The sequence below is a fragment of the Microcaecilia unicolor genome, chromosome 11, assembly GCF_901765095.1.
Source record: "Microcaecilia unicolor chromosome 11, aMicUni1.1, whole genome shotgun sequence".
NCBI lineage: Eukaryota > Metazoa > Chordata > Amphibia > Gymnophiona > Siphonopidae > Microcaecilia > Microcaecilia unicolor.
In genome coordinates, this window is record NC_044041.1 from 24327404 (window position 1) to 24355386 (window position 27983).

At 43.2% G+C, this 27983-nt stretch overlaps 1 protein-coding gene across 3 annotated transcripts in view; it reads right to left on the bottom strand.

Moving 5' to 3' along the window:
- The window catches only part of MYO18B (myosin XVIIIB), a 549955-nt gene that overhangs the window by 450848 nt on the left and 71124 nt on the right, over nucleotides 1-27983 (bottom strand). For all 3 annotated transcript variants that reach the window (XM_030218025.1, XM_030218027.1, XM_030218024.1), the window contains exons 5-10: nucleotides 26743-27723; nucleotides 26168-26234; nucleotides 20477-20589; nucleotides 15659-15835; nucleotides 6140-6338; nucleotides 2539-2681 (exon numbers count right to left, since the gene is read on the bottom strand). In XM_030218025.1, coding sequence (XP_030073885.1) covers nucleotides 2539-2681; nucleotides 6140-6338; nucleotides 15659-15835; nucleotides 20477-20589; nucleotides 26168-26234; nucleotides 26743-27723 — 1680 coding nt within the window. The remainder of the gene's footprint in view (nucleotides 1-2538; nucleotides 2682-6139; nucleotides 6339-15658; nucleotides 15836-20476; nucleotides 20590-26167; nucleotides 26235-26742; nucleotides 27724-27983) is intronic.

Genomic DNA, 27983 nt, shown 5'->3' on the forward strand with positions numbered 1-27983 from the left:
CAAAAGGTTCCATATGTTTTTATGGTGATCAACGTTTCGGAGCAGCTTGCAGACCTGTGAGAACATTGTATGATTGTCTATGTGAATCTTTAAGCATTTCAAAGGGATTCTCCCCATGGAGCTTTCCTTTAAAAATGTGGCCTGGCTGAAGCTTTCAGGTACTTTATAGTCCCATGCTTTGTTTTCAAGCAAGTGCAAAGTGTATAAAAAAATTCAAAAGGAAATCCGAGCACGAATCTAAGTCTACCCCTTTATAACATCACAGAAGGACCTGCAAGTTTCAAATATATATTTAATGCTAGCGATTACTAGGGTTATGTCCTCTTTTTGGACATCTTCAGATATGTCCTACAGGATTTTTAATTTTGGGGGAATCGTCCTCTTTTTCTTTTATGTGCCTACGACTAACACACCTACCCACATAATCAGGACAGACAGACAGGACAAATAAGGGATAAGGGTAGTATAAGGGTAGTATTACTCCGATAATACTCAACTTATTTCTCTCCACCAATACTTTGTAATCCCAATTACTATGTAAGCCGCATTGAGCCTGCTTTGAGTGGGAAAGCGCGGGGTACAAATGGAATAAATAAATAAAATAATGGGAGAAACCATCTCTGGCTTATTAGTCAGTCTGGACACATGGGGGTGCTAGAGAGGGGAAAAAAAGCATTGCCGATCCCCTCTCTGCTCCCCTGCGGGTTGAATCTGTCAAAGGAATTTTGTCGTGCAGGACAATTTTAAGCATTTGTCATGCAAAGACTTTCACACGTATCTCAGAATCCAGCCAAAGCGATATCAGCTCTTATGATAAGTACGCTTAGGTTCAGACTCAGTCGAACTCAAATCCCGAAGTTCTTGAAAAGTAGAATGTCTACTGCTGTAATGTAAGTAAGTCACTGTTTCACGTGTGTTCACTAATTACAATTAAATATTTTATTTAGGAAAGGTAGACACCACAATCTAAGGGGCCCTTTACTAAGATATGCTGAAAAATGGCCTGCGCTGGTATAGGTACGTGTTTTGGACACACATAGGTCCATTTTTCAGCGCGCATGCCAAAAAGGCCTTTTTATGTGGCCGAAAATGGACGTGTGGCAAAATTAAAACCAGCATGCATCCGTCTTTGGCATGAGGCCTTACTGTCGCCCACTGACTTAGCTGTAAGACCTCATGAGTTAACTGGGCAGTAATCATCAGCGCACGTACACTGCCGATTGCCGCCGGGTAAGCGCCATATGGCAGAAAATTTCTACCGCATGCTTTGGACGCATCTCAAAAATGGAATTACTGCCCGGGGCACGTGGTAGCTGGGTGGCAGCTCCAATTTGACGCATGTTATATGTGTGTAGGCACCTACACGCCTTAGTAAAAAGGTCCCTAAGTTTGTACCCGAGGTAATGAAGGGTTAAGTGACTTGCACAAGATCACAAGCAGCAGCAGTGGGATTTCAACTGAGCACATCTGGATGTTAAGACTGGTGCTCTAACCACTAGGCCATTCCTCCACTGCCTTGCCCCTCCCATGGCCACACCCCCTTTGGGGTTAACTGTGAGAGAACTTGGGTGCAGATCGTTATAGAATTGCATGCAGCCAGATCCATGTGCAAATCCAAATTAGTGCCAGTCGGCATCAATAATTGACGGTTAGCAGCCAATTATTGATTGTTAACAGCTCATGAACTAATTTATTTGCACACAGATCACAGGATCGTGTGCAAATTTGGGCACCATTTATAGAATGTGTTCAATTCTGGTTGCCGCATCTCAAAAAAAGATATAGTGGAATTAGAAAAGGCGTAGAGAAGGGCGACGAAAATGATAAAGGGGATGGGACGACTTCCCTATGAGGAAAGGCTGAAGCGGCTAGGGCTCTTCAGCTTGGAGAAAAGGCGGCTGAGGGGAGATATGATAGAGGTCTATAAAATAATGAGTGGAGTTGAACAGGTAGTTGTGAAGCGTCTGTTCACGCTTTCTAAAACTACTAGGACTAGGGGGCATGCGATGAAGCTACAATGTAGTAAATTTAAAACAAATTGGAGAAAAGTTTTCTTCACTCAACGTGTAATTAAACTCTGGAATTGGTTGCCAGAGAATGTGGTAAAGGCGGTTAGCTTAGAGGAGTATAAAAAAGGTTTGGACGGCTTCCTAAAGGAAAAGTCCATAGACCGTTATTAAATGGACTTGGGGAAAATCTACTATTTCTGGGATAAGCAGTATAAAATGTTTTGTACATTTTTGGGATCTTGCCGGGTATTTGTGACCTGGATTGACCACTGTTGGAAACAGGATGCTGGGCTCGATGGACCTTTGGTCTTTCCCAGTATGGCAATACTTATGTACTTATGAATCCAAGGGTTTCTGCCACATTCGCCAGCATTCTATAAAAAAAAGTAGGTGTCTACTTTTCCTTATTGAATAGACTTCAAAAATGCACTTTACTAGAATTCCTAAATCTTACTGTTCATTTACAAATTACCCTCTACATGCATGAAAATGACTCTGTAAAATTACCTTCTAAACGTTCAGGGCTTACCTGAAGATGTGCGGCTGTCACGTGACCTGTAGTATTAAAGTCCAGAGACATAACCATAGAGAATCGAGTACAGTTGTGACTATGGCTGGTCGAAACAGTGCCAAAGGCCTTTAGAATGCTAAACACTGCCTTAATCTTCTCCACTGTAAAAGAAAATAACCCAAATACGTTTTCAAAGGGAGGCAGTCATTTTTCATCTCATAAGTGCAGTAGATTTGGACAGTTTAATAAAAAAAAACAATAACCTGGCAAATTTCTTAAAAAGTCCTATTCCTGTGCAGCAGTGTCCTTCTAAGCTGAGCAGGAGTTCTCCACCTATAGTTCTGCCACTTGGGGGCAATGTTTCACGATCACATTTCCAATAGTGAGGGACAGGCAACTTCTACAGGACTCCAGGGAACCTGTCTGTCCCTAGTGATTGAAAACACAATATTGAAACACCGCCTCCTACTGGCAGTTGGAGGACTTCTGCTCAGCTTAGAGGGAACAGTGCTGTGCAGTAGAGAATGACATGGGGACAAAGTTTGTCCCCATCCCCGCAGGTTCTGTCCCCGTTCCCTCCCCATGGGCTCTGTCCTCATCTGCAGAAGCCTCGAACAATTATGATTTTAATTTAAATCTTTTTATTAAAGTACTAGTGGAACCATGCCAGTTTCCTCAACAATGAAACGGACCCTAGGAAGGCTATCATGTAAGCTTTTTTTTCTCTCTCCCCTGCCCTCCCCTCCATGTCCAGCGATTCTCCTCTTCCCTGCCCTCCCATCAGTGTCCCCCGATTCTCTTCTTTACTGTCCTCCCATCCCATCCATGTCCGTCAATTCTCCTCTGCCCTCCCCTCCCCTTCCTCCCTCCCTCCCTCGATGTCCCGCAATTCTCTCCTCCCTTCGATTTGTACCTGAACGTTCTCTGGCTGGCTAGCACTGGCTTCTGTTCCGTTCGTAACATCCCTCCTGACATCAGCTCGCCTCCAGCATTCCCTTCCCTCTCACTGTTCTGCCCTTTGACGTCATTACGTTTTGACGCGAGGGCAGGACAGTGAGGGTGAATGGAACGCTGGAGGCTGGCTAAGGTCAGGAGATGTTACGAACCCAGGCAGCCAGACGTGGAACGTTGGCGGTGCAAATTATTATATAGGATAAAAAGGAACAATATGCTGTGCAACTATTATGTATAAATTACAAATAGAAAACAACAATAACAATAAGCAGCTATAATAACCTCCTCACCACCACCCTCTACCCTTCAACAATAGCTGATTTCTACTACCCCAAGGAATCCTAATCCACCATGTTAAAACATCCAGGAATACAAAATGCAACCCGTTCTGTATGCCCTAGTGGGAAAAATATGCCCTATGAAGCACTGTTATGATTTTTTAATCTGTGGATGAATAAGATGTCATCAACAATCTCAGGATTCAGTCTAGCTCTCCTGTCTTCCACAGTCCTTCCTGCAATAGAAGATGTCTTCTTAGAAGATGTGCTGGTAGCAGGATGTACAGGATCCCCCATGCAAATTTTGCTAGTTTTGACCAGCAAGTTTGCTTGTTTTTCCAAAAGATCAAAATATTGTTGTCTGCATCAAACATAAATAACAGTCCAGTTCATTAACAGGCTTCAAACTAAAAAATGACACAGGGACAGTTTGTCCCCATCCTCATAGGCTCTGTCCCCATCCCCGCCCTGTCCCATTGGGCTCTGTCCCTGTCCCCCCCCCCCCCCCCCCCGCCCTGTCCCCTTGGGCTTCGTCCCCATCCCCACCCCGTCCCATAGGATCAGTCCCTACAAGCTCTGTCCCCGTCCCCATCCCCTCTGTTACTGCAGGCCCCCAACCCCATGTCATTCTCTACTCTACAACGTTCTAGATTCCTCTAGACTGATCTGTTTCCTGGGCATCAGCGTGAAAGAAACCCTTAATACCCTTAACAACAGCAGTTAAAAGTAATGGAATGCAGACATTGCAAAATGACAAATGTATTTAAAATTCCAGATAGACCTTAAGAAACTAACTTATACTTCATGTAAATTCATATTCGTTACAAATTTAACATGAAGAGAGAGAAAGTGCTGGGATTCTGATTACACAACATCCAACTCTCATTAAAAACATCAAATTCTTCCTGGATCGTCAAACCTTGGAATGAGCTTTCTATTGCAATGACTAATTATCGCCTGCTTGTAGCTGCTCGAGTTTCACCTTAAATTTTTATTACATTTGTACCCCGCGCTTTCCCACTCATGGCAGGCTTAATGCGGCAGGCAATGGAGGGTTAAGTGACTTGCCCAGAGTCACAAGGAGCTGTCTGTGCAGGGAATTGAACTCAGTTCCTCAGGACCAAAGTCCACCACCCTAACCACTAGGCCACTCCTCCACTGTTGCTACTATTTGAGATTCTACATGGAATGTTGCTGTTGCTATTCCACTAGCAACATTCCATGTACAAGTCGGCCCTTGCAGATCACCAATGTGGCTGTGCAGACTTCACTTCCCTAGCTGCAGAGGTCTAAAGTACAAACTAATACACGCGTCCTGTTTTTCTTACATTGGCGCGCAGCTGTGGAATGCATTACCACTGGATCTGAAAAATATTCACCACCTTATCAACTCTCGAAAATCTTTAAAGACTTTCCTTTTTAAAAAGATTTACCATATCCTATATAATAAAAAGCACCTCCAACATTCTGAAGCTGACTCTGTGGCACTGTAGGGTTCGTAAGTCTGTAGTTCAGCGTTTCATTGGCTCTCACTGTCCCCGCCCTCACGTCGAGGAAACGGAATGCTGCATAGTTGCCAAGCAAACAAACGCGACATCACAGGAACGAAGAACCAATCAGACAGAACGGAACTTGGAGGAGGGAAGTGGAGTGGATCGAATTTCTAACAATCAATCATATACAGGGAGGTACGAACATCAGTGGAGGCAAGTGCACAGAATGGAAGGGAAGACAAACATTTAATCACTTTGTCACACACACACACATCACACACACACACTCACTCACATCACACACTCACACACACACAATCACTCTGTATCTCTCTCTTACACTGTCTGTAAAACACACTGTCACTCTCAGCCTCTCACATGGGCAACTGTATGTTGCATTCTCACGAGTAAGGAGCTCTTCTGATGTGATTGTTAAACTGATTGAAGGGCCTGAACAAGGAAAACTTTTACCACATTGTAACACAGTTTACACAAAAACTATTGTATATAAAGGAATCTTACACATGCAAACAACAATTATATTCAGAATACAACCGTGGAAACATAAATGGCAGGAACTCATTACATTGCTAGCGCCCGTTTCATTGCGTTAAGAAACGGGCCTTTTTTTACTAGTTAATCAATAATATGAATTCCAACACATCACTAATTACTTGATAATCTGTATGCTTTATTGAATTGATTATATCCATTATGTTACACTTGTTCTTTACGTAGCCAATTGTTTATCTGCTCTTGATTGGCGCCTGTCATGATGTATTATTGTAAGCCACATTGAGTCTGCAAATAGGTGGAAAAATGTGGGATACAAATGCAACAAATAAATAAATAAATAAAAACACTGAGCCATCTTTGCTCTTCGGTGTTCGGTACCTGTGACTGTGCCGTTCACACTGCCTGCCATGCTGACCAGGTACTCAAGGGCTGCCTGGCATAACGTGGTTTTCCCAGCACCACTTCTCCCCATCGGGATGATAGTCTGATCCTGATGTTGCATTAGCATGTTCCAATAAGCCCTCTGTGCCAGGGAGCAGATGTGAGGTGGCATGCTGTCTTTCTTCCCTTTGAACACCTAGGGAAAGACCACCAGAGTGTTAGTCAACTTTGACAGCGCCACGCTATATCCTTGAAAGGTGAACCTCCATGATTTGCGCCATAAATAAAGCATAAGTCCATAAGTGTTGCCATACTGGGACAGACCGAAGGTCCATCAAGCCAGGCATCCTGTTTCCAACAGTGGCCAATCCAGGTCACAAGTACCTGGCAAGATCCCCAAAACAGTACAATACATTTTATGCTGCTTATCCTAGAAATAAGCAGTGGATTTTCCCCAAGTCCATTTTAATAATGGTCTATGGACTTTTCCTTTAGGAAGTCATCCAAACGTTTTTAAAACCCCGCTAAGCTAACTGCTTTTACTGCATTCTCTGGCAACGAATTCCTGAGTTTAATTACACTTTGAGTGGAGAAAAATTTCTCCGATTTGTTTTACCACTTTATAGCTTTATTGCATGCCCCCTAGTCGTAGCAGTCTAGCAAAGGACAGTCTTCTGCATGAACAAAAATAGAGACCTAAATTGAATTTGAGCAAAAATGCACAGCTTTCCATAGCATACAGGGCTGGATTCCATATTTGGCACCTAAACAAATCAGTGCTGAAAAGCCCCCACTTAAGCAGTATTCTGTAGGCAACCCTAAAGTTTGCACACTTTATAGAATTAACGCTTAAGCAGAGAGGTCACACGTAAACTTAGGCCCCACCATTTGCACCAATGAAAAAATGTGGTGCAAATGCCCATGCCTAAATTTACACGCGGAGCACCGTTATTCTATAAATACTTGTTTCTCAGGATCACACTCAAAACTGGGCAACCTTTATAGAACCTGAGGGTATGTGCTTATTACCAGTCCAGATATTTGACTATCCCATTATCACAGCTGCTTCATTTTCCAAGGTGGTAAGACAATCGGAGTGGAGGAGTGGCCTAGCGGTTAAAGCCCAGTCTTGCAATCCAGAGGTGGCCAGTTCAAATCCCACTGCTGCTCTTTGTGATCTTGGGCAAATCACTTAACCCTCCATTGCCTCAGATACAAACTTAAATTATGAGCCTTCCTGGGACAGAGAAATATCCAGAGTACCTGAATGTAACTCACCTTGAGCTACTACTGGAAAAGGTGTGAGCAAAATGGAAATTAAAAAAAAAAATTGGTCCGTTAGTAGAGATTTTGCGAGCCCACCTTTTAGAAAACTGAAAGAAATAACTCTACAGACTAGGGCATGCCTTTGCTTCAGGAAAGACTCTCAGTCCCGGAAATCTTCAAACATTTGTTATCCCAAATGCCCGTACTCACAAATTGCCTACCCAAATGTGTTACTGTTTAACTGACCTTTTCAATAGTGACTTCTCAAGATTCATTTGTCACCGAGACACTAATAACCCCAGCTTTCCAGAGAAATAAATTATTTATTGCTGTGACAAATTACTTCCTAAGATTTCTTGACTTAAAGGTGGCTTGGGATAGTGAAAATAAATATATGTACCTCAAAACAGAAACCAGGAACAGAATGTGGTCTTTCCAATCTCTCAAACTAGTCTTAAATGCTGTCATTTCTTTTTTCAAAATGGCATTGGAAAAGCTCTCAGATGGATCTCTGCTCTTTTTCCATTTAATAACTTCTTTGACCAATAATAGTCTTTAATTCTTGGATAAATGGCCACGAGGGGTTGACGACGAGCTGAAATTCACTTTAAAAGCCTGTGGTCATAAAGATTTATTGGGGTCCTTTTACTAAAGGCTTGCCCTGCCTAATGTGGGTGTCAGCGGTACTTCCACCCCCAGCAAGAACGGTTTCCAGTGCTACCAGAAATACTTTTAACATTTCTGCAGGAGGTTACCCAGCGGCAATCGGGAAGCATTGCGCGCTGTCCAAATATTGCCAGGTTAGCGCGGGGAGCCATTACCGCCACCTCAATGGGTGGCAGTAAGTGCTCCTCCCCTCCCCCCCGAAATGGCCATGCAGCAAGTGCGGACTTACCACATGGTCATTTGTGGCCATTTTCACCCCCTGTGGTAAAAGGGGCCTTTGCGTGTGGCAAAAATGGCCGCCGGTGCTAGCCCAGGACCCCTTTTACCTCAGCTGAGTAAAAGGACCCCCCCCCCCCCCATATGCTTGGAAAGTCCTTAACCAATCAGAAACATTCCCTAGTCCTATCCATTTCACAAAAATCTTGTGAATTTCCAAACGTTCAGAGAAAACCTAAACTAATCTAATCTAATCTCAAGCAATTGCCAAAAAGGGCCCAATGCAAGTTACAATAAAATGAATAGAGAGGTGTGGTAGCCGTGTTTAAAACAATACAGGAACGTAAGACCTTTGAAGTCAGAATGATTGAATATTTTGACACCCAACCAGGGGCGTAGCCACGGGTGGGCCTGGACGGGTCCAGGCCCAGCCACTTTTGCTCCAGGCCCGCCCAGCCTCTTCTGCCCGCTTTCCCCGTCCGCGTGGTCTGCTCACTTTTACTGGCCTGAAGCGCCGTTCTCCCTCCAGCACCGGCGATTCCCATAGCCCGCCTTCTGCCAGCGCGTGTCGTCGGGGCCTCCTCAGGCGCATCCCGCCTACTCTGCAACTTCCTGCGTCCCACCTTTGCGTCCCGCCCTGCCTGCTGTATTCTATAATAATTGGAGCTTTCTCTGCAATTATGATTCCAGGATAGGTCAAATTGCAATAATCCAACTGAGAAAGTATTAAGGACCTGTACTAACAAAGCAAAATGTTCTTCATAAAAATGTGGAAACTTGAATTTCTTTACCAATAATTTATGGGGCTTAATAACACGGAGTTGATATTCAGCCCTAGGTGGTCATCAACTCCCTTCCCACCCCCCCAAAAAAAAATTTTTTAAACATTTTTTGGCAGCCTCTATGCCAGCCTCAAATGCCATAGCTGACAGCAGTATGCAGGTCCCTGGAGCAGTTAGGCAGGTGGACCCAGGCCCATCCCCCCCTCACCTGTTACACTTGTGGTGGTAAATGTGAGCCCTCCAAAACACACCCGAAACCCACTGTACCCACATGTAGGTGCCCCCCTTCACCCATAAGGGCTATGGTAGTGTTGTACAGTTGTGGGGAGTGGGCTTTGGAGGGAGGGGGGCTCAACACATAAGGGAAGGGAGCTATGGACTTGGAAGCAATTTCTGAAGTCCACTGCAGTGCCCCCTAGGGTGCACGGTTGGTGTCCTGGCATGTGAGGGGGACCAGTGCAGTACGAAAGCTGGCTCCTCCCATGACCAAATGCCTTGGATTTGGTTGTTTTTGAGATGGGTGACCTTGGTTTCCAATATCGGCGAAAACCGAGGTCGCCCATCTCTAAGGTCGACCTAAATGTTGAGATTTGGGCGTCCCCGACCGTATTATCAAAACGAAAGATGGACGCCCATCTTCTTTCGATAATATGGGTTTCCTTAGAGATGGGCGCCCTTAGAGCTGGTCGTCCCCGTTCGATTATGCCCCTCAATGCAGCCAAGGTGTCGATTGCTGCCAGGAACACTCCCACGGTAGAAAATAGACAATTATTTTCTACCGCAGAAAACAGCACACACCAACTTTGGAATTACGGCTCAGTGCCTAGATTACTGCAACCTGCTCCTCACCGGCCTCCCACTTAGCCATCTCTCTCCTCTTGAATCAGTCCAAAACTCTGCTCCGCCAAAGTCGCTATGCCCACATTAGCCCTCTCCTCAAGTCACTTCACTGGCTCCCTATCCGTTTCCACATTCAATTCAAACTTCTCTTATTGACCTATAAGTGCATTCACTCTGCCACACCCCAGGAACCTCTCCACTCTTGTCTCTCCCTATGCCCCCCCCCCCCCTCGGGTACTCCGTTCTGTTGATAAAATCTCTTTTCTGTCCCCTTCTCCTCTACTGCTAATTCCAGACTCGGTTCCTTTTATCTTGCTGCACCTCACGCCTGGAATAAACTTCCCGAGCCTGTACGTCTAGCCCCCTCTTTGGCCGTTTTCAAGTCCAGGCTAAAAGCCCACATCTTTGACACTGCTTTTGACTCCTAACCACTACTTACTTGCCCTGTACCCCACCTCTTTATTTCCCTTACCTCTTAATTGGTCTGTTTACCTGTCTTACTTAGATTGTAAGCTCTTTGAGTAGGGACTGTCTTTTTGTGTATGGTGTATAGCGCTGCGTATGCCTTGTAGCGCTATAGAAGTGATAAGTAGTAGTAGTAGTAATGTAGAAGCCTGCCCTTGCAAATCAGCAACGCGGCTGCACAGGCTTCTGTTTCTGTGAGTCTGACGTCCTGTGCGGCCGCATTGCTGATCTGCAAGGGCAGGCTTCTACGTGGAATATTGCTAGTGGAGGAGTAGCTTAGTGGTTAGTGCAGTGGAACATGGAATGTTGTTACTATTTGAGATTCTGGAATGTTGCTATTACTTGAGATTCTACATGGAATGTTGCTACTATTTGGGATTCTACATGGAATGTTGTTATTCCACTAGCAACATTCCATATTTAGATTGTGAGCTCTTTGAGCAGGGACTGTCTTTTCATGAATGGTGTACAGCGCTGCGTATACCTTGTAGCGCTATAGAAATGATAAGTAGTAGTAGTGCCCGCGCTACCCTGGCGGTACTGTCAATTTGGCGTGCACTACCTGCACATTGGCCCTGCCGCTGCTTAGTAAAAGGGGCCCATAGTGCCATGGAGGCCTGGCTGGATTTTCAGTGGCAAGACAGACAGAGAGGATAGTACAGCATACACAAGAAATATCCAACTAAAAAAAGCAACACTGGGCCTTCAAGACTGAGACAATGGGAGTCCTTTATTAAAAATGACCTGACATTTACAATTATTGTTTATTCTCATTTATATGTTATTATATGTTTTGTCATCAGACAACTGAGGCAGGCGTTGTTTAACGCCAAAACAGGGCCCGTGTCAGGTCATTGGTTAATAAAGGACTCCCGTTGTCTCAATCTTGAAGGCCCAGTGTTTATTTATTTTTGTTACATTTGTACCCCACGCTTTCCCACTCATGGCAGGCTCAATGCGGCTTACATGGGGCAATGGAGGGTTAAGTGACTTGCCCAGTGCTTGTGCCTGAAGTGGGAATTGAACTCAGTCCCTCAGGAACTGAGTCCACCACCCTAACCACTAGGCCACTCCTCCACTTGCTTTTTTTGGTTGGATTTTCAGTGGCACCGTCCAGATAAGTACTGCTAAATATTTGGGTTAGCTCTAATGACCACAATTTAACTGGACTGTGTGTGTGTGTGTGGGGGGGGGGGGTGAGCCTCCCCTTCTTGGTTAAATTATTTAAAATATCTACCCCCAATAGTTTTCAAGATCACATAAATCCTATTTGCCCTGTTTGGTGGGCTTGAACCAAGGGCAGTAATGATCAGTCACCCAGCGTGCGTGGATTCACCAAATCAAACCAACTGCAACAAACTAACAAATATTAGTCAAAGATGAAAAGAATTAAGTTTGTCTCATATTTTGCCTACTAATGTTTCTTTAATATCACCTACAATTCTATGCTGCCATCCTGTGGCCATTGTCAGAAGCAAAAGAAAAAAAAAATACAGATCTATGGCAATTAAATGGCCTCAAAATTGAGTTCTCAACCCAGTCCTCTAGACACAACCAGCCAATCAGACTTTCAGAACACCTACAATCAGCATGCATGAGACAGATGTGCAAACAGGTAGTACACACAACTTTCCTTTACACATATCCAGAACTGCCCTTACAATATTTGCTTGCCAAACCATTACAATGCTTTTCGCTACTACTAAATGCACATTTTCTATATAATTCTTAAATATTTCTTACTATGATTGCTTGCTAAAATACGATCATGTTTTATCATTATCATGTTACCCCAAATCCTTCTGTTATTACTAATTGTATAGTTTCTTATGTATTCTCATTATTCATGATGTATTGTAAGCCACATTGAGCCTGCAAAGAGGTGGGAAAATGTGGGATACAAATGCAACAAATAAAATAAATAAATTCATGGTGGATATCTTGAAAACCATACTGGCTTGCTGTGTCCCGGGGACAATGCTGAGAATCCCCGACCTATAGCATCAAACTAGCTCAAGTTGAATGTTGTTGTAATTGATGTAGGTTTGCCTGGTCTCTACTGTCACAAAATCACTAGAAATACTTTTGCATTTCTTACTAGTTTGGTTGACAGACTCTGGCATTGACCAAATGTGTCAATGTTTAATCACGGAAAGGCTTAAAATGGGAGAATTAAAAAGAATTTCTCTTTTGCATTTTATAATTTTTACATAGTTCCAAAGAAAAGATATAGGAAGCAACACCGGCCATTAGACGAAAATAAATAAAGCAACAAAGAAATAACAAATCACTGATGTATCAAGTCCATGTCATGGAGACAAGGAGATTCTCTCCAAAAAAAGAAAACAAGTGAAAATAAAACAGACAGCAAACTATTGCTACCCAATAATACATCTATATACCCTTAATATTTATTTATTTATTTTATTTGTTACATTTGTATCCCGCATTTTCCCACCTATTTGTAGGCCCAATGTGGCTTACATAGTACCAGAGAGGCCTTTGCAGGCTCCGGTGTGAACAAATCAGCTAATAGAAGACATTTCACAATCCTGAAGAACTTTTTCCAGATCTGGACCATATAAAATATATTTATCATCCTTAAGGGTAATAAGAAAAAAAAACCCATTATCCCCAGTGTCAATATCCTAGATTTCAACAAAAGAAAAAACTCTGCTAGCCCATTTGAATGTTTTGTGAGAAATCCACAGAACAAAGAATCCTTTAAAAAATATATATACGATTTCATAACTGAAACCTTATCAACCTCTGAGGAACAGGAAAGTAGCATAGCCCTCAATGAGAAGGTACCCGTAGAATCTTCTAGATAAAGCAGGCAACTTGGTGATACCAAAACATCAAAAGTCTCCCTCTACCCCTGTTCCCACAGATATCTGAGAAGAAACGTAATATAAATTTGTTCTGGCTCATGGTGTCCAATACTTCTTTTAGGTGCCCTTTTACAAAGGTGCGCTGAAAAATGGCCTGCGGTACTGTGGACACGTGTTTTGGGCGCACGCAGAATCATTTTTCAGCGCACCTGCAAAAAAAAATGCCATTTAAAAAATTTTTTTGCTGAAGATGGACGTGCGGCAAAATGAAAATTGCCGCACGTCCATTTTGGGTCTGAGACCTTACCTCCAGCCATTGACCTAGCGGTAAAGACTCACGTGGTAACCGGGTGGTAATGACCTACGCGCATCAAATGCCACTTGGCATGCACCCAAAACGCGGGTCTGAAAATAAAATATTATTTTTCAGATGCGCGTATCGGACACACGTCAAAAATGAAATTACCATCAAGAACCACGCGGTAGCCGGGCAGTAACTCCATTTTGGCGCGCACATTATAGTATATGCCTAGAACGTTGCGCACGTAAATTCTAATTACAGCCAATTAGTGCCACTATTTGGTTGTTAGGTACCAATTAGCGGTGCTGATTAGCTAGTTAATCAATTAAGTTGTGCACGCAATTTGGCCATGCTACAAAATTATCGCACACAACTTAAGGCTCTATTTATATATTTGTTACATTTGTAGCCCACATTTTCCCACCTATTTGCAGGCTCAATGTGCCTTACATAGTACCGGAGAGGCGATCGCAAATATCGGTATGAACAAACGCAGAGTGAGGTTGTGGTAGAGTAAAGTACTTGCGTGACATAGATTGAGGAATCAAAAAGGAGGAAGAGTTAAGTGATGTCCAGTATGAGCTTTGGTTTTGTTGTGTTGCAGGGTTGAGGCATTTAAGTTGGATCGTTAGGGTATGCCTTTTTGAACAGGTTGGTTTTTAGTAGTTTCCAGAAGTTTAGGTGGTCATATGTTGTTTTCACGACGCTTGGTAGTGCGTTCCGTAGTGTGCTTATATAGGAGAAACTGGATGCATAGGTTGATTTGTATTTGAGTCCCTTGCAGCTTGGGTAGTGGAGATTTAGGTATGTTCATGTTGATCTTGATGTGTTTCTGATTGGTAGGTCCATGAGGTCTGTCATGTATCTCGGGGCTTCGCCGTAGATGATTTTGTGGACGAGGGTGCAGATTTTGAACGCAATACGTTCTTTGATTGGGAGCCAGTGTATTTTTTCTCTTAAGGGTTTTGCGCTTTCAAATCTCGTTTTTCCAAATATGAGTCTGGCTGCTGTGTTTTGGGCAGTTTGGAGTTTCTTTATTTATTAATAACGGGGGAATAGTACTTAACATACGCTAACTTTCATTTGTGCAGTTAGGTGTGGTTTCATTTAGCTCCTCCTCAATAGGAGGTGCTAAGTACAGCCACATTAATTACAACCAACCAGATTCTACATATGCTAATGCACATATCCATATGTTAATTCCAGAGGACATGCTGAGCACAATTAATATTTTTATTTTTTTATTTTTGTTACATTTGTACCCCGTGCTTTCCCACTCATGGCAGGCTCAATGCGGCTTACATGGGGCAATGGAGGGTTAAGTGACTTGCCCAGAGTCCTACTAACAACATTCCATGTAGAAGTCGGCCCTTGCAGATCACCAATGTGGCCGCACAGGCTTCTGCTTCTGTGAGTCTGACATCCTGCACGTACGTGCAGGACGTCAGACTCACAGAAACAGAAGCCTGCGCAGCCTTGTACATGGAATGTTGCTAGCAACATTCCATGTAGAATCTCCAATAGTAGCAACATTCCACGTAGAACCTCCAATAGTATCTATTTTATTTTGTTACATTTGTACCCCGCGCTTTCCCACTCATGGCAGGCTCAATGCGGCAGGCAATGGAGGGTTAAGTGACTTGCCCAGAGTCACAAGGAGCTGCCTGTGCCAGGAATCGAACTCAGTTCCTCAGGACCAAAGTCCACCACCCTAACCACTAGGCCACTCCTCCACTTTGCATCCTTTGTACTTAACAAGTTCTGATTTATGCTGTTAGGGTGTATGAAATTAAAAATGTAATGCACTTTAGTAAAAGACCCCATAGTTTAATAGTTAAAATTACTCTTCAATTATGCCTTTTTTTCAAATTCATTCTTGGAGGGTTGGGGTTATCAGGATTATTCAGTTTAATTATCAAATGCTCGGGGGGGGGGGGGGGGGGGATAGGCCTTAGTGGCTTGAAAGTTAAATTAAAGGGGTGATAAGCTGCAGGTCTGCCTAGGACACATGATACCACTAGGCCTGGTTAATTCAGCTTCTTCCTAGCTGACTAAGAATTTCTATCATTGTCGTGGTTCGTTCCCTTTTCATTCCAAGTATTCAGTACCCTGTAACAGAAGTACCATTCTATTTTGAATAAATCCATACCTTCTCTGGGTAGTTCATATTCATGGCACTAGGCCTGATGGCTACCAGGTTTGGTCCAGCATAGGTGTGGCTGAGCTGAGACTGGTACCGATGCTGAAGGGTGTTGATGACACTTGACTCATTTAGACTAATGAGCATGGCTAGATCTTCTGCATAGTCCAACTTGGAGGGATTCGTCTACATGCAAAAAAAATTAAAAAAGAATTAAGTATTTTGAAAAAGCACAACATAAATGTTTCCAAAAATAATCATAAACACACTATCACGTCTCCTGAGATCTCAGAACAACTTTGCCATGGCTTATCATTACTTAATCAATAGAAATCAAACAAAATAAAACATGGAAAAGAAAATAAGATGATACCTTTTTTATTGGACATAACTTAATACATTTTCCGATCTGATGAAGAAGGGCAACCTTTGAAAGCTAATCAAGAAATGTATTAAGTTATGTCCAATAAAAAAGGTATCATCTTATTTTATTTTCCATGTTTTATTTTGTTTGATTCTATTGATAACCTTTAAGAGTGGACTAACACGGCTACCACACCTTTCTATTTGAGTAATTAGTGAAAGATTTTTTTTTTTTGACAGAATGACCAGAGGAATCCCCTGAGGAAGCCCGATAGACAAAACATGAATCTGTGCTGGGAAATCTATTTGTCAGAGCGGAATATGGATTTATGAACATTGATATTGGAGCAATTATGTGCAGGACGTCAGACTCACAGAAACAGAAGCCTGTGCGGCCACATTGCTGATCTGCAAGGGCAGGCTTCTACATGGAATGTTGCTAGTGGAATAGCAACATTCCACGTAGAATCTCAAATAGTAGCAACATTCCATCTAGAATCTCAAATAGTAGCAACATTCCATCTAGAATCTCAAATAGTAGCAACATTCCATGTAGAATCTCAAATAGGGAAAGGGAAAACGGGACTTGATATACCACCTTTCTGAGGTTTTTGCAACTACATTCAAAGCGGTTTACGTGTATTCAGGTACTTATTTTGTACCAGGGGCAATGGAGGGTTAAGTGACTTGCCCAGAGTCACAAGGAGCTGCAGTGGGAATCAAATTCAGTTCCCCAGAATCAAAGTCCACTGCACTAACCACTAGGCTACTTCTCCACTGATGATGATTACCACCCGGTTTTCGCTGCACACAGGAAAATAAAAATTATTTTCCGGTGCGTGTAGCAGATGTGCGGAAAAACAAAATTACCGCTCAGGCGGTAACTCCAAATTGATGCGCATTGGGCACGCCTAGGCGCCTACGTGGCTTAGTAAAAGGGCCCCTAAATTGCTTTATATATCAGCCCCACTGTAACTACCATCTCCACTCTGCCCAAACTATGCCTCTGGGATTGCCTGCCCACAGATCGTGTGAAACGAACCGCACATGTTCTAAGCTTGTATTTCCTACACATTTGAGCAGTTCTATAAAAGCCCTTTTCTGTGTATTACAGGATTTACAAGTAGAAAAATGTTATAGTGTCACCCCTAAGATGTATTTGCTCAGTACAGTAGACTAAGTAAATACTTTTGCCAATGCTGCTGGTTTAAACCTCTTGTTCAAAGTTACCAGAAGATCTCTTTTGACTTTCAGCAATCTTGGAGAGATATGAGCTATCTGCAGTGGTTTTTTAATGGGTCCAGTTTCATACCGTTATGGTGTGCTTGGCACAGCATATTTCTAGGAATGAGAAGAGCGTGAATCGTAGCAATGTAGCACCTCTATTTAAAGACTTGGCACAAACTAGGGAATACAAAGAGAGGACATCAGGTTAATTTGCTATTCCCCGATTCAAGAAGCAACTCATGATAGCAAGTGATTATTCTGTACTATGTAAGGCAAGAGAGAAGAGCCTCAACTATCAAGAGAGGCAGAGACAAGGAAAACATGGTGGGAAAAAGAATGTTCCACTCCATGTGGAGATTGAGGCGTCTCAGGCAATTCCTCACAAGGGAGCTCTTCCGAACCCTTACTCACTGGTTGGTCCTATCACATATTGACTACTGCAGTGGAATTTATGCTGGGTTGCCGAAATTTCGTTCTGAAAAACTCCAGACTGCGCAAAACACGGCTGCAAGGCTAAAACACGCTTTGATCATGCTCAACCTCTCCGTTCTTTATTACGAGATCAATTCATTTTATGTCCCTCCTGTTTTTAGAAAAATGCACTTTTTAAGAGTAGTTAATATAATTAACTAATGCTCCTTTATGGAATTCTTTTCCACTATATATTCAGATAGAGCAAAATTATTTGAAATTTCGAAAGATGCTAAAGATGTATCTGTTCGGGTGATTCTAAATGTAATAATGCTATTTTGGAAATATTAAGTTACCTCATACTATTATTGTATTGATATAGGTTTTATACGTCTTGATATAGTCTTCCATTTTTGTATACCGCGTTGAACTCCATTGTAGGCAGTGGCGTAGGAAGGGGGGCGGTGGGGTGGTCTGCCCCGTGTGCACGCCGCTGGGGGGGTGTCGGCTCCGCTGGTTCACTGCTCTCTCTGCCCTGGAACAGGTTACTTACTTCCTGTTCCGGGACAGAGAGAGCAGCTCCCAGCGGAGCCGACGCAGCTCCCAGCGACGACGTGCACTCGGGGCGGAGCGCCAGTGGTAAAAATGCGCTCCGAGGGGGGATGCGCATGCCATGCTGCACCCGGGGGGGGGTGCACAGCAGCGACCCGCCCCGGGTGTCAGCCGCCCTCGCTACACCACTGATTGTAGGGGAAACTATGATCTAAAAGCACTATATTGACATTGACTTTGACATATATTGTTTACCATTCAGGCAGCTACAGGGAAATTCTGTAAATGGCAATTAAAATTGAGCACGCAATTTAATTGTGTAACCAGCCTGTTAGTGCCAAGAATTGGGTACCATCCATTATTGGCGCTAATTGGCAACAAATTGGATTTACGCATGTAAATCCTTTAGAATGCAACTGAAAAGGATGCATGGTCATGGGAGAAGCATGGGCGGGTTAGGGGCATTCAATAAAGAAAGAATGTACCTAATTTAGGTGTGAGGATTTATACCAGGGTTCCGTTGTGTAACCCCTCATGCCTAACAGTTGGGCACAGATCCCAGCGTTACATGCTATTCCATAAACAGCACCCAACTTGGAGCGCCGTTTATTAGAATAATGCCGAGTGCTCAATTTTTTTCAGCACCCAAACATGGGTGCCATTTGCTAAATTTAGGGGGTCTTACACTAAACTGTGGTAGTGATTTTAGTTCATGATAGAAATCAGTTGGTGGGAAACACTAAGACACACTTATATATATATATATATATATATGGTTTTTTTTTTGTTGTTACATTTATACCCCACGCTTTCCCACTCACGGCAGGCTCAATGTGGCTTATATGGGGCAATGGAGGGTTAAGTGACTTGCCCAGAGTCACAAGGAGCTGCCTGTGCCTGAAGTGGGAATTGAACTCAGTTCCTCAGGACCAAAGTCCACCACCCTAACCACTAGGCCACTCCTCCACTCCATATTCCTATGGGCGTCTCAGTGTTTACCACCAGCTGTATTTTGTTTATGCTTTCCAAAAATACTAGGACTAGGGGGCATGTGATGAAGCTACAATGTAGTAAATTTAAAATGAATCTTTCTTCACTCAACGTGTAATTAAACTCTGGAATTCATTACCAGAGACTGTGGTAAAGTCGGTTAGCTTAGCGGAGTTTAAAAAAGGTTTGGACGGCTTCCTAGAGGAAAAGTCCATAGACCGTTATTAAATGGACTTGGGGAAAATCCACTATTTCTGGGATAAGCAGTATAAAATGTTTTGTACTTTTTTGGGATCTTGCCAGGTATTTGTGGCCTGGATTGGCCACTGCTGGAAACAGGATGCTGGGCTCGATGGACCTTTGGTCTTTCCCAGTATGGCAATACTTATGTACCACGAGCTAAAAACGCTACGGCGGCATAGTAAAAGACCCTCTTAGTCCTTAATGCCCAAAGCAGTAAAAAGCAAAAAGAGCTTTGCTTAATGCAATGTTTCTGTCCACAACAATAACCTCCTAATTTCATATTTACGGTGAAGTTCCTGGATACATGTTGGACCTCATAAAACTACCACCCATAAGCACATAAGCACTGCCATACTGGGAAAAGACCAAGGGTCCATCAAGCCCAGCATCCTGTCTCCGATAGCGGCCAATCCAGGCTTCAAGAACCCGGCAACCCCACCCCCCACAAAAAAAAAAGCAGTAACCAGAAACAGTACCAGCCTACCCCGAACTTATTTAAATCTGCATTATCCAGACTGCAATGGACTTAGATACAAATCAACTTATGCATCCAGCTTTTCTTACATAAGTACACAACTGTGGAACGCTTTGCCCCAAACCGTGAGATCTATCCATAACCATCTTAACTTCAGGAAACTACTGAAAACCAACTTGTTTAACAAGGCCTACCCCCACGACCCAAATTAACTTCCTACTTCCTGCGACACAGCAAAATATGGACCGTACTAGACTTCTGCCACCACCCCCTCTTTATCTCTTTGTTGCTTTATACTTATGTTTCTTACATATTTACTACTGTACTATGTATTTGTATTATTGAACCGGAGCCTACCTCTACGGTATTGTGTAAGCCACATTGAGCCTGCAACTAAGTGGGAAAATGTGGGATATAAATGTGTTAAATAAAATAATTTCTAAAAATCAGGATTTAGATACAAAATACATGTTTAAACGCTGGCTTATGAATGTCTAAGATGCCATATTCTCATGTACTCTCTCATCTTGGAAAAAGTGTTTCACTTTTAGCATTTTTCCACTCACTCTATGGATATTTTCTTCGTCCACATCCATCACGGTATTATCAGCCTCACAGCGAATCCTTACTCTTCCCTCTGGTAATTCCGGGGTCCCAACATCTGGTTTCAGTTCAGTGGCTGTAAAAGAAAACCAACAATTAAAAAGGGCTATTCTATAAGCTGGTGTCTAAATTTAGGCCAGAAAGCAAGAGCAGGGTTAAACACCGTGGCTGCCATATTGGATGCAACCGTGGCCACGGGCAAGAGCAAATTGGCTTTGCTCCTCCCCCCCCCCCAAACAATTCCCATCTGAACCATCAGGGACTGATGTAGGCAGGGGAGGCCTACGGGAAGTGGAGTATGGGAATGAGTGTCCCATGGAGAGGAGGCGTCAGAAGTTGTGGCCGCAGGGAGGAGGGAATTAATTCCCTAAGCTAGACCTCGCCATCCTCCCATTGAATTCAGATAAAATCAAATGATAAAATACAGCAGATAAAAAATAACAGTCCACAATATGGCCCCAAAAGGGCACACTAAGAGGTAGGGCATGCCCCTTACATATGCCTCTTTGGTGGCGCATCTCAGAAGTTGTGTGCCTTTCTAGCGTCAAATGCAGTTCCTATGCCACTTAAAATTGTATTAATTCATGGTTGTGTTGAAATTGCTTAGCTTGAGGTGCAACTGAGTTCTTACCAAACTAAGCCTGAGAATATGTATGTGGTTAGTGACAAATAGAGCAATTTGGATATTAGACTACTGCAATCTGCTTCTTGCTGGCCTCCCACTTAGTCACCTCTCCCCTCTCCAGTCAGTTCAAAACTCTGCTGCCCATCTCGTCTTCCGCCAGGGTCGCTTTACTCATACTACCCCTCTCCTCAAGTCGCTTTACTGGCTCCCTATCCATTTTCGCATCCTGTTCAAACTTCTTCTACTAACCTATAAATGTACTCACTCTGCTGCTCCCCAGTATCTCTCCACACTCGTCCTTCCCTACACCCCTTCCCGTGCACTCCGCTCCATGGATAAATCCTTCTTATCTGTTCCCTTCTCCACTACTGCCAACTCCAGACTTCGCGCCTTCTGTCTCGCTGCACCCTACGCCTGGAATAAACTTCCTGAGCCCCTACGTCTTGCCCCATCCTTGGCCACCTTTAAATCTAGACTGAAAGCCCACCTCTTTAACATTGCTTTTGGCTCGTAACCACTCGCCTCCACCTACCCTCCTCTCTTCCTTCCCGTTCACATGAATTGATTTGATTTGCTTACTTTATTTATTTTTTGTCTATTAGATTGTAAGCTCTTTGAGCAGGGACTGTCTTTCTTCTATGTTTGTGCAGCGCTGCATACGCCTTGTAGTGCTATAGAAGTGATAAATAGTAATAGTAGTAGTCTCTTTTAACCAGAGCTAATATTGTGATGTCATAATGCCTCAGGCCACCAATAAGAGCCAACCTCATCAGTGATGTCACAATGGCTTGATTGTCCTATACTTGGCTCACTTTTATTACATAGCTCTTTGAGCAGGGACTGTCTTTCTTCTATGTTTGTGCAGCACTGCGTATGCCTTGTAGCGCTATAGAAATGCTAAATAGTAGTAATAGTAGTAGGAGAGGCTTTGAATTGAAGTTGGGGGTGTCATTAGGCTACATTCAAGTGAAGTTCATTAAGATTTCTCATTAATAAGCTGCTGTGATACAAATTTATACAGGGGGGGAAAGGGGGAGAGTGGGGGAAGATAGGCTCTTTCCAATCAATAGGGGAGATTTTATTCCAATATACGTCTCCCCTATTGATTGGAAAGAGCCCATCTTCCCCCACTCTCCCCCTTTTTTCCTCTATTTTTTCATGGGGATTAAGTGCACCTCCGTACTCCGCGTGGCTTTCTTTTTTGGACGAATTTATACAGAGCAGCTCATTACTGAGAATTTTGTAAAAATGAGCATGTGAAAAGCATTTGCGGGCTTTTTTTCACAGAAAAAAAAAACCCCTGCAGCTCAAGAATTGTAATAATTTTTTGGAAAAGCACAAAAAAAAATCCCTGTCTACACTGCAACAGTTTAGATTTAAAAGTCGGCTGACCTGACAGTGATCCTTTCCATAACTGATTCAGGGCAAAAACGAGTCAAATCCCTCAAGCTCTACCTCTTTTTAGGCTCTGCTACTTATTCAAAACTTATTGGGCCCCTGGGACCCTCTCCTAGTCCACCCTCCTACAACAGGACCCTAACTCACCAAGATGGAGGCTGGTACATTGGGAGGAGGAGGATCCAGATTCACCCCTGCCCCCATGGTAGCCATCTTGATAAAAACCCCACCCTCCTAAAAGGAAGGGGTTTTTTCAGAAACAGAAGGAAAAGAAGAAATCTTTGGTTAAAATGATCTAGAAGGAAGAATAGCTCTCTCTAGATGAGGTGAATTGTCCGAGAGTAAATGAGAGCATTGTAACTGACACACCGCAGCAGACCTTTGGAACGAGTAACATTTTGATACGTTCAATGAGCTAGGTGATCAGTACAATTCGTAAATTGCTCACTGGGAGAAAGCAGACTAATGATCCATATTTACACACTTTAGGAGGATTATTCATTAAGGTGCCTTTTTATGAAGCGGCGGTAAGCCCAACACGGGCTTACCACTCGCTAAATGGGAATCAGAGAAAACATTTCTTCACTCAACGTGTAATTAAACTGGAATTCGTTGTCAGAGAATGTAGTAAAAGCAGTTAGCTTAGCGGGGTTACAAAAGGTTTGGATGGCCTCCTAAAGGAAAAGTCCATAGACCATTATTAAAATGGACTTGGGGAAAATCCACTGCTTATTTCTGGGATTAGCAGCATAAAATGGGATCTTGCCAGGTAATTGTGACCTAGATTGACCACTGTTGGAAACAGGATGCTGGGCTTGATGGACCTTCAGTCTGTCCCAGTATGGCAATAATTATATGTACTTATGCTACCGCAGCAGCCCGGCGATAGTTCCCTCCCCCCACTGAGCGTCAGTTCCGGTGCTGCAAAAATATTTAAATTTGTGCAGTGCCAGTGTTGACCTGGCAGTAATCGGGCAGGTTAGAGTGGGAGCTCTTACCGCCAGCTCAATGGGTGGCGGTAAGTGTTCCCCCCCCCCCCCTCCCCGAAATGGCTATGCAGCAAGTGATTCGCTTGCCACATAACCATTTCTTTAAGGAAAGAGAAACCTGCCTTTTACCCACTGTAGTAAAAGGGGGTCTCGGCGCACGTCAAAAAACATGCGTTGATGCCATTGAAGGCACCCTTTTGCCACAGCTTCGTAAAAGGATCCCTAAAGTTGAGGTTAGTAATGCACACACACTAACCCCCAAATTCTATATATGGCGCCTTAAGTTGTGTGTGCTAATTTGGCCACATGGCCAGATTGCACGCACAACTTAATTGCTTAACAAGCCAATCAGTGGGTGTGGGAGTGGAGGAGTAGCCTAGTGGTTAGTGCAGCGGACTTTGATCCTGGGGAACTGGGTTCGATTCCCACTGCAGCTCCTTGTGACTCTGGGCAAGTCACTTAACCCTCCATTGCCCCTGGTACAAAATAAGTACCTGAATATATGTAAACCGCTTTGAATGTAGTTGCAAAAACCACAGAAAGGTGATATATCAAGTGCCATTTCCCTTTCCCTATTTGAGATTCTACATGGAATGTTGAGATTCTCTTGCTACTATTTGAAATTCTACATGGAATGTTGCTACTATTTGAGATTCTAGATGGAATGTTGCTATTCCACTAGCAGCATTCCATGTAGAAACCTGCCCTTGCAGATCAGCAACACAGCTGTGCAGGCTTCTGTTTCTGCGAGTCACGTCAGACTCACAGAAACAGAAGCCTGGGCGGCCGCATTGCTGATCTGCAAGGGCAGGCTTCTACATGGAATGTTGCTAGTGGAGGAGTATCCTAGTGGTTAGTGCAGCGGACTCTGATCCTGGGGAACTGAGTTCAATTCCCACTGCAGCTCCTTGTGACTCTGGGCAAGTCACTTAACCCGCCATTGCCCCTGGTACAAAATAAGTACCTGAATATATGTAAACCGCTATGAATGTAGTTGCAAAAACCTCAGGAAAGGCGGTATATCAAGTCCCCTTCCCCCTATATTTTAGTTGCAAGAACAGCATGTACACATATTCTATAATCTACAGGTAACTTTAGGCATAGCTTATAGAATCACGCTAACCGTGTGGTTTTTCCAACACTGATTTTTAAGACGCTATTTATAGAATTTGGCCCTAAGTAAAGGTAACTGAAGCTGGTTAGGGAGTCAAGGAAAACCCCTCACCAGAATATACTTGGGGCAGTCTAGCCGTGACCGCCCTGAAATCCAGACCCAGAATCAATTTTCTCTGATATACAGAGATTCTGTCTAGGATCTCTGTCTCTTGTCCTTTTGGCTAAAAGGGGAGGCCTCTGTCTATTGGGAACACTCTGGAACTGAGAGTGGGGTGTTCCTGGTAGCAATTGGCAGCTTGGCCCACATTCCTGCACGTTGCTATTCCACTAGCAACATTCCATGTAGAAGTCAGCCCCTGCAGATCACCAATGTGGCCGCGCAGGCTTCTGCGAGTCTGACGTCCTGCACGTACGTGCAGGACAGCAGACTCACAGAAACAGAAGCCTGCGCAGCCTTCTACATGGAATGTTGCTAGTGGAATAGCAACATTCCATGTAGAATCTCCAATAGTAACAACACTCCATGTAGAATCTCCAATAGTATCTATTTTATTTTTGTTATATTTGTACCCCGCACTTTCCCACTCATGGCAGGCTCAATGCGGCTTACATGGGGCAACAGAGGGTTAAGTGACTTGCCCAGAGTCACAAGGAGCTGCCTGTGCCTGAAGTGGGAATCGAACTCAGTTCCTCAGGACCAAAGTCCACCACCCTAACCACTAGGCCACTCCTCCACTCATACATTACACTGTTACATTTGTATCCCACATTTTCCCACCTTTTTGCGGGTTCAATGTGGCTCACATAGTACTGTAAACGGCGTTAGCCGACTCCAATATGAACAAGTTGATATTGAGGTACATGTATGGTAAAGACCATTGGGGGGGAACTTAGAGAGGGAGAGGAAGGATCAAGATACGTCCAGTTACGGTCTTCGGTATCCCTTGCCAGTCAGGATTTCAGGATATTCAAAATGGAGTAGGCATGAAAGAGATCCGCGTATAATAGAGGCAGTGTATGCAAATCAAGATCATGCATATTCATTGTGGATATCCTGAAAACCTGACATGAAAAAAATATATATATTAGCGCAAGCCACTTTTTTTCCACAACTTCATAAAAAGGCCCCTGAGTAATTCTCCACATGGATATCCGAGTGGTCGTTCTAAAAGATGGACATTCGTCTGCTGCCACAAAAATGTCTATGTCCCTCATTTTGCCCAGTCTATAATTTGGACATTTCCGTTTGTAAAATGGATGTTCATGCTGGAGATTTCCAGTACATGGACGTCCATCTCACATGTATTTTTAGAACAGTGCGAGATGGACATACATTGTTAATGTACTGGACAGAGATGTCCTTTGTAAAATGCCCCTCCACGTCTCTTTTGTAAGGTTACTAACTCCAGAAGATGCTCGTTCGTTGAGTTTCCCTGGGTTATGTTTGTGCTTGGCCGTTAGCATCTGGAATGTCAAGTGGCTTCTTGTTAATCTACAATAGCAAGTTATTACTAAATTAAAATTACCCAGAGTAAATCCATATTTGTGAACAAACCAGACTTGTTCTGTCTCATACCATACATCTTCCGGCACCTACAGGAAAACATTGAGAAATCTCCAGGTCAGTGAGTCATGAAACAATGGCAGGACGGGGAGAAGCATGAAACAAATTATCTGCATCATCAGACAACATAGACCATATTTCGTTCTGAAAGATGTCAATGACAGAGTCTTTATCTCGCTAGCCCTGGAATTAAGGGCTTTTGCACTAAAACTTGTAATAACAATTCTTTAGCATGCACATAAAAAATGTAACGTGCACACTAAATCTCCATCTACTTAAAGGAGGCGATTCTATAATACATAAAGAGGGCAATTCTATAACTTGGCGCCTCAAAGTAGGTCCCACAATGGTGCACACCGAGTACCATTCTATAATGGCCTCTGGGTGCACCTAAGCCTTCCTTTGGTTGGCACCTTATTTGTGGAATAGTCTTCATAATACAATTCACAATGAAGCGAATCCAAAAAAAATTTAAAATTCTGAGACTACTCTTACTTGTCAACATAATGCACAGCTGATTAGAAAACAAAGACTCACCTTGTCTGACTCTGCCCTTTCTTCTCTCTCTCCCAAGCTTTTCTCCTTGACTCGATGCTCTTCCATACTGTCATTTACCAAGTCTTCCTTTTTCTCTCCCAAGTTTTTCTCCTTGACTCGATGCTCTTCCATTCTGTCTTTTACCAAGTCTTCCTTTCTCTCTCCCAAGTTTTTCTCCTTGACTCGATGCTCTTCCATACTGTCTTTTACCAAGTCTTCCTTTCTCTCTCCCAAGTTTTTCTCCTTGACTCGATGCTCTTCCATACTGTCTTTTACCAAGTCTTCCTTTCTCTCTCCCAAGATTTTGTCCTTGATTTGATGCTCTTCCATATCATCTTTCACCAAGTCTTTCTTTCTCTTTCCTAAGTTTTTCTCCTTGACTCGATGCTCTTCCATACCGTCTTTTACCAAGTCTTCCAAATGTTTCTCCTTGACTTGATTCTTTTCCATATTGTCTTTTACTAAGTCTCTCTTCTCTATATTTTCTGGAGTTGTCCTTTCTAATTCACATGCACCTTGTATTGTTTCTTTGCTCCTGCTATGGAGGTTATTACTTTCTTTACTCTTTTGGTCAGCGTTCTGTACTTCAGTGGTCCAAGTGTTTACACTAGTTCTGTTGTCAACTTTGGGTTTGTCCTTAACAATCTGCTGTGGAGGTAAGGGTGGAGGAGAATAGGGAGGTGGAGGTGGAAGAAGAGGTGGACACTTACAGGTCCCTGAGGTATCCTTTGTTTCTTCTTGGTTTTGAATGTTTACTGTTGGCTTAGGCACTGGTTTGACATGCTTACTTGCAGTGCGTCTAACTGTCTTCAAGATTAGAGGTTTCTTATTTATTTCTTGAGATTCCTGTTCCTGATGTTTCTCCCCGTTTAGGCCATTCATCAATAACTGAGGCTTGCTGTCCATTTCTTCTAGTCCAAGGAAGTTCTCATCTTTTAACAAAAAATTTTTCACTAGGTTGTCATTGAGTTTTCCTGGGGACTAGAAAAGAAATTGAAAGAGAAATTACCCTGTTTCTTTTCCATTGTATTAATAACGCTTTTTCTATGTTGCACTGGACCTATGGATCTGATTTGCCTCTTGATTGTGGAATTGCACACATAATATATTAGCAAGCCTTGTACCAGCGTTACTATTACCATCTTTCTTCTTTGTAAATAGGGAAGTTAGTTTTGAGAGTTATGCTCCTAAATTGGACTCTTTGAAAATTTACTAGGGCTGAATGCCAAAATGTATACTCA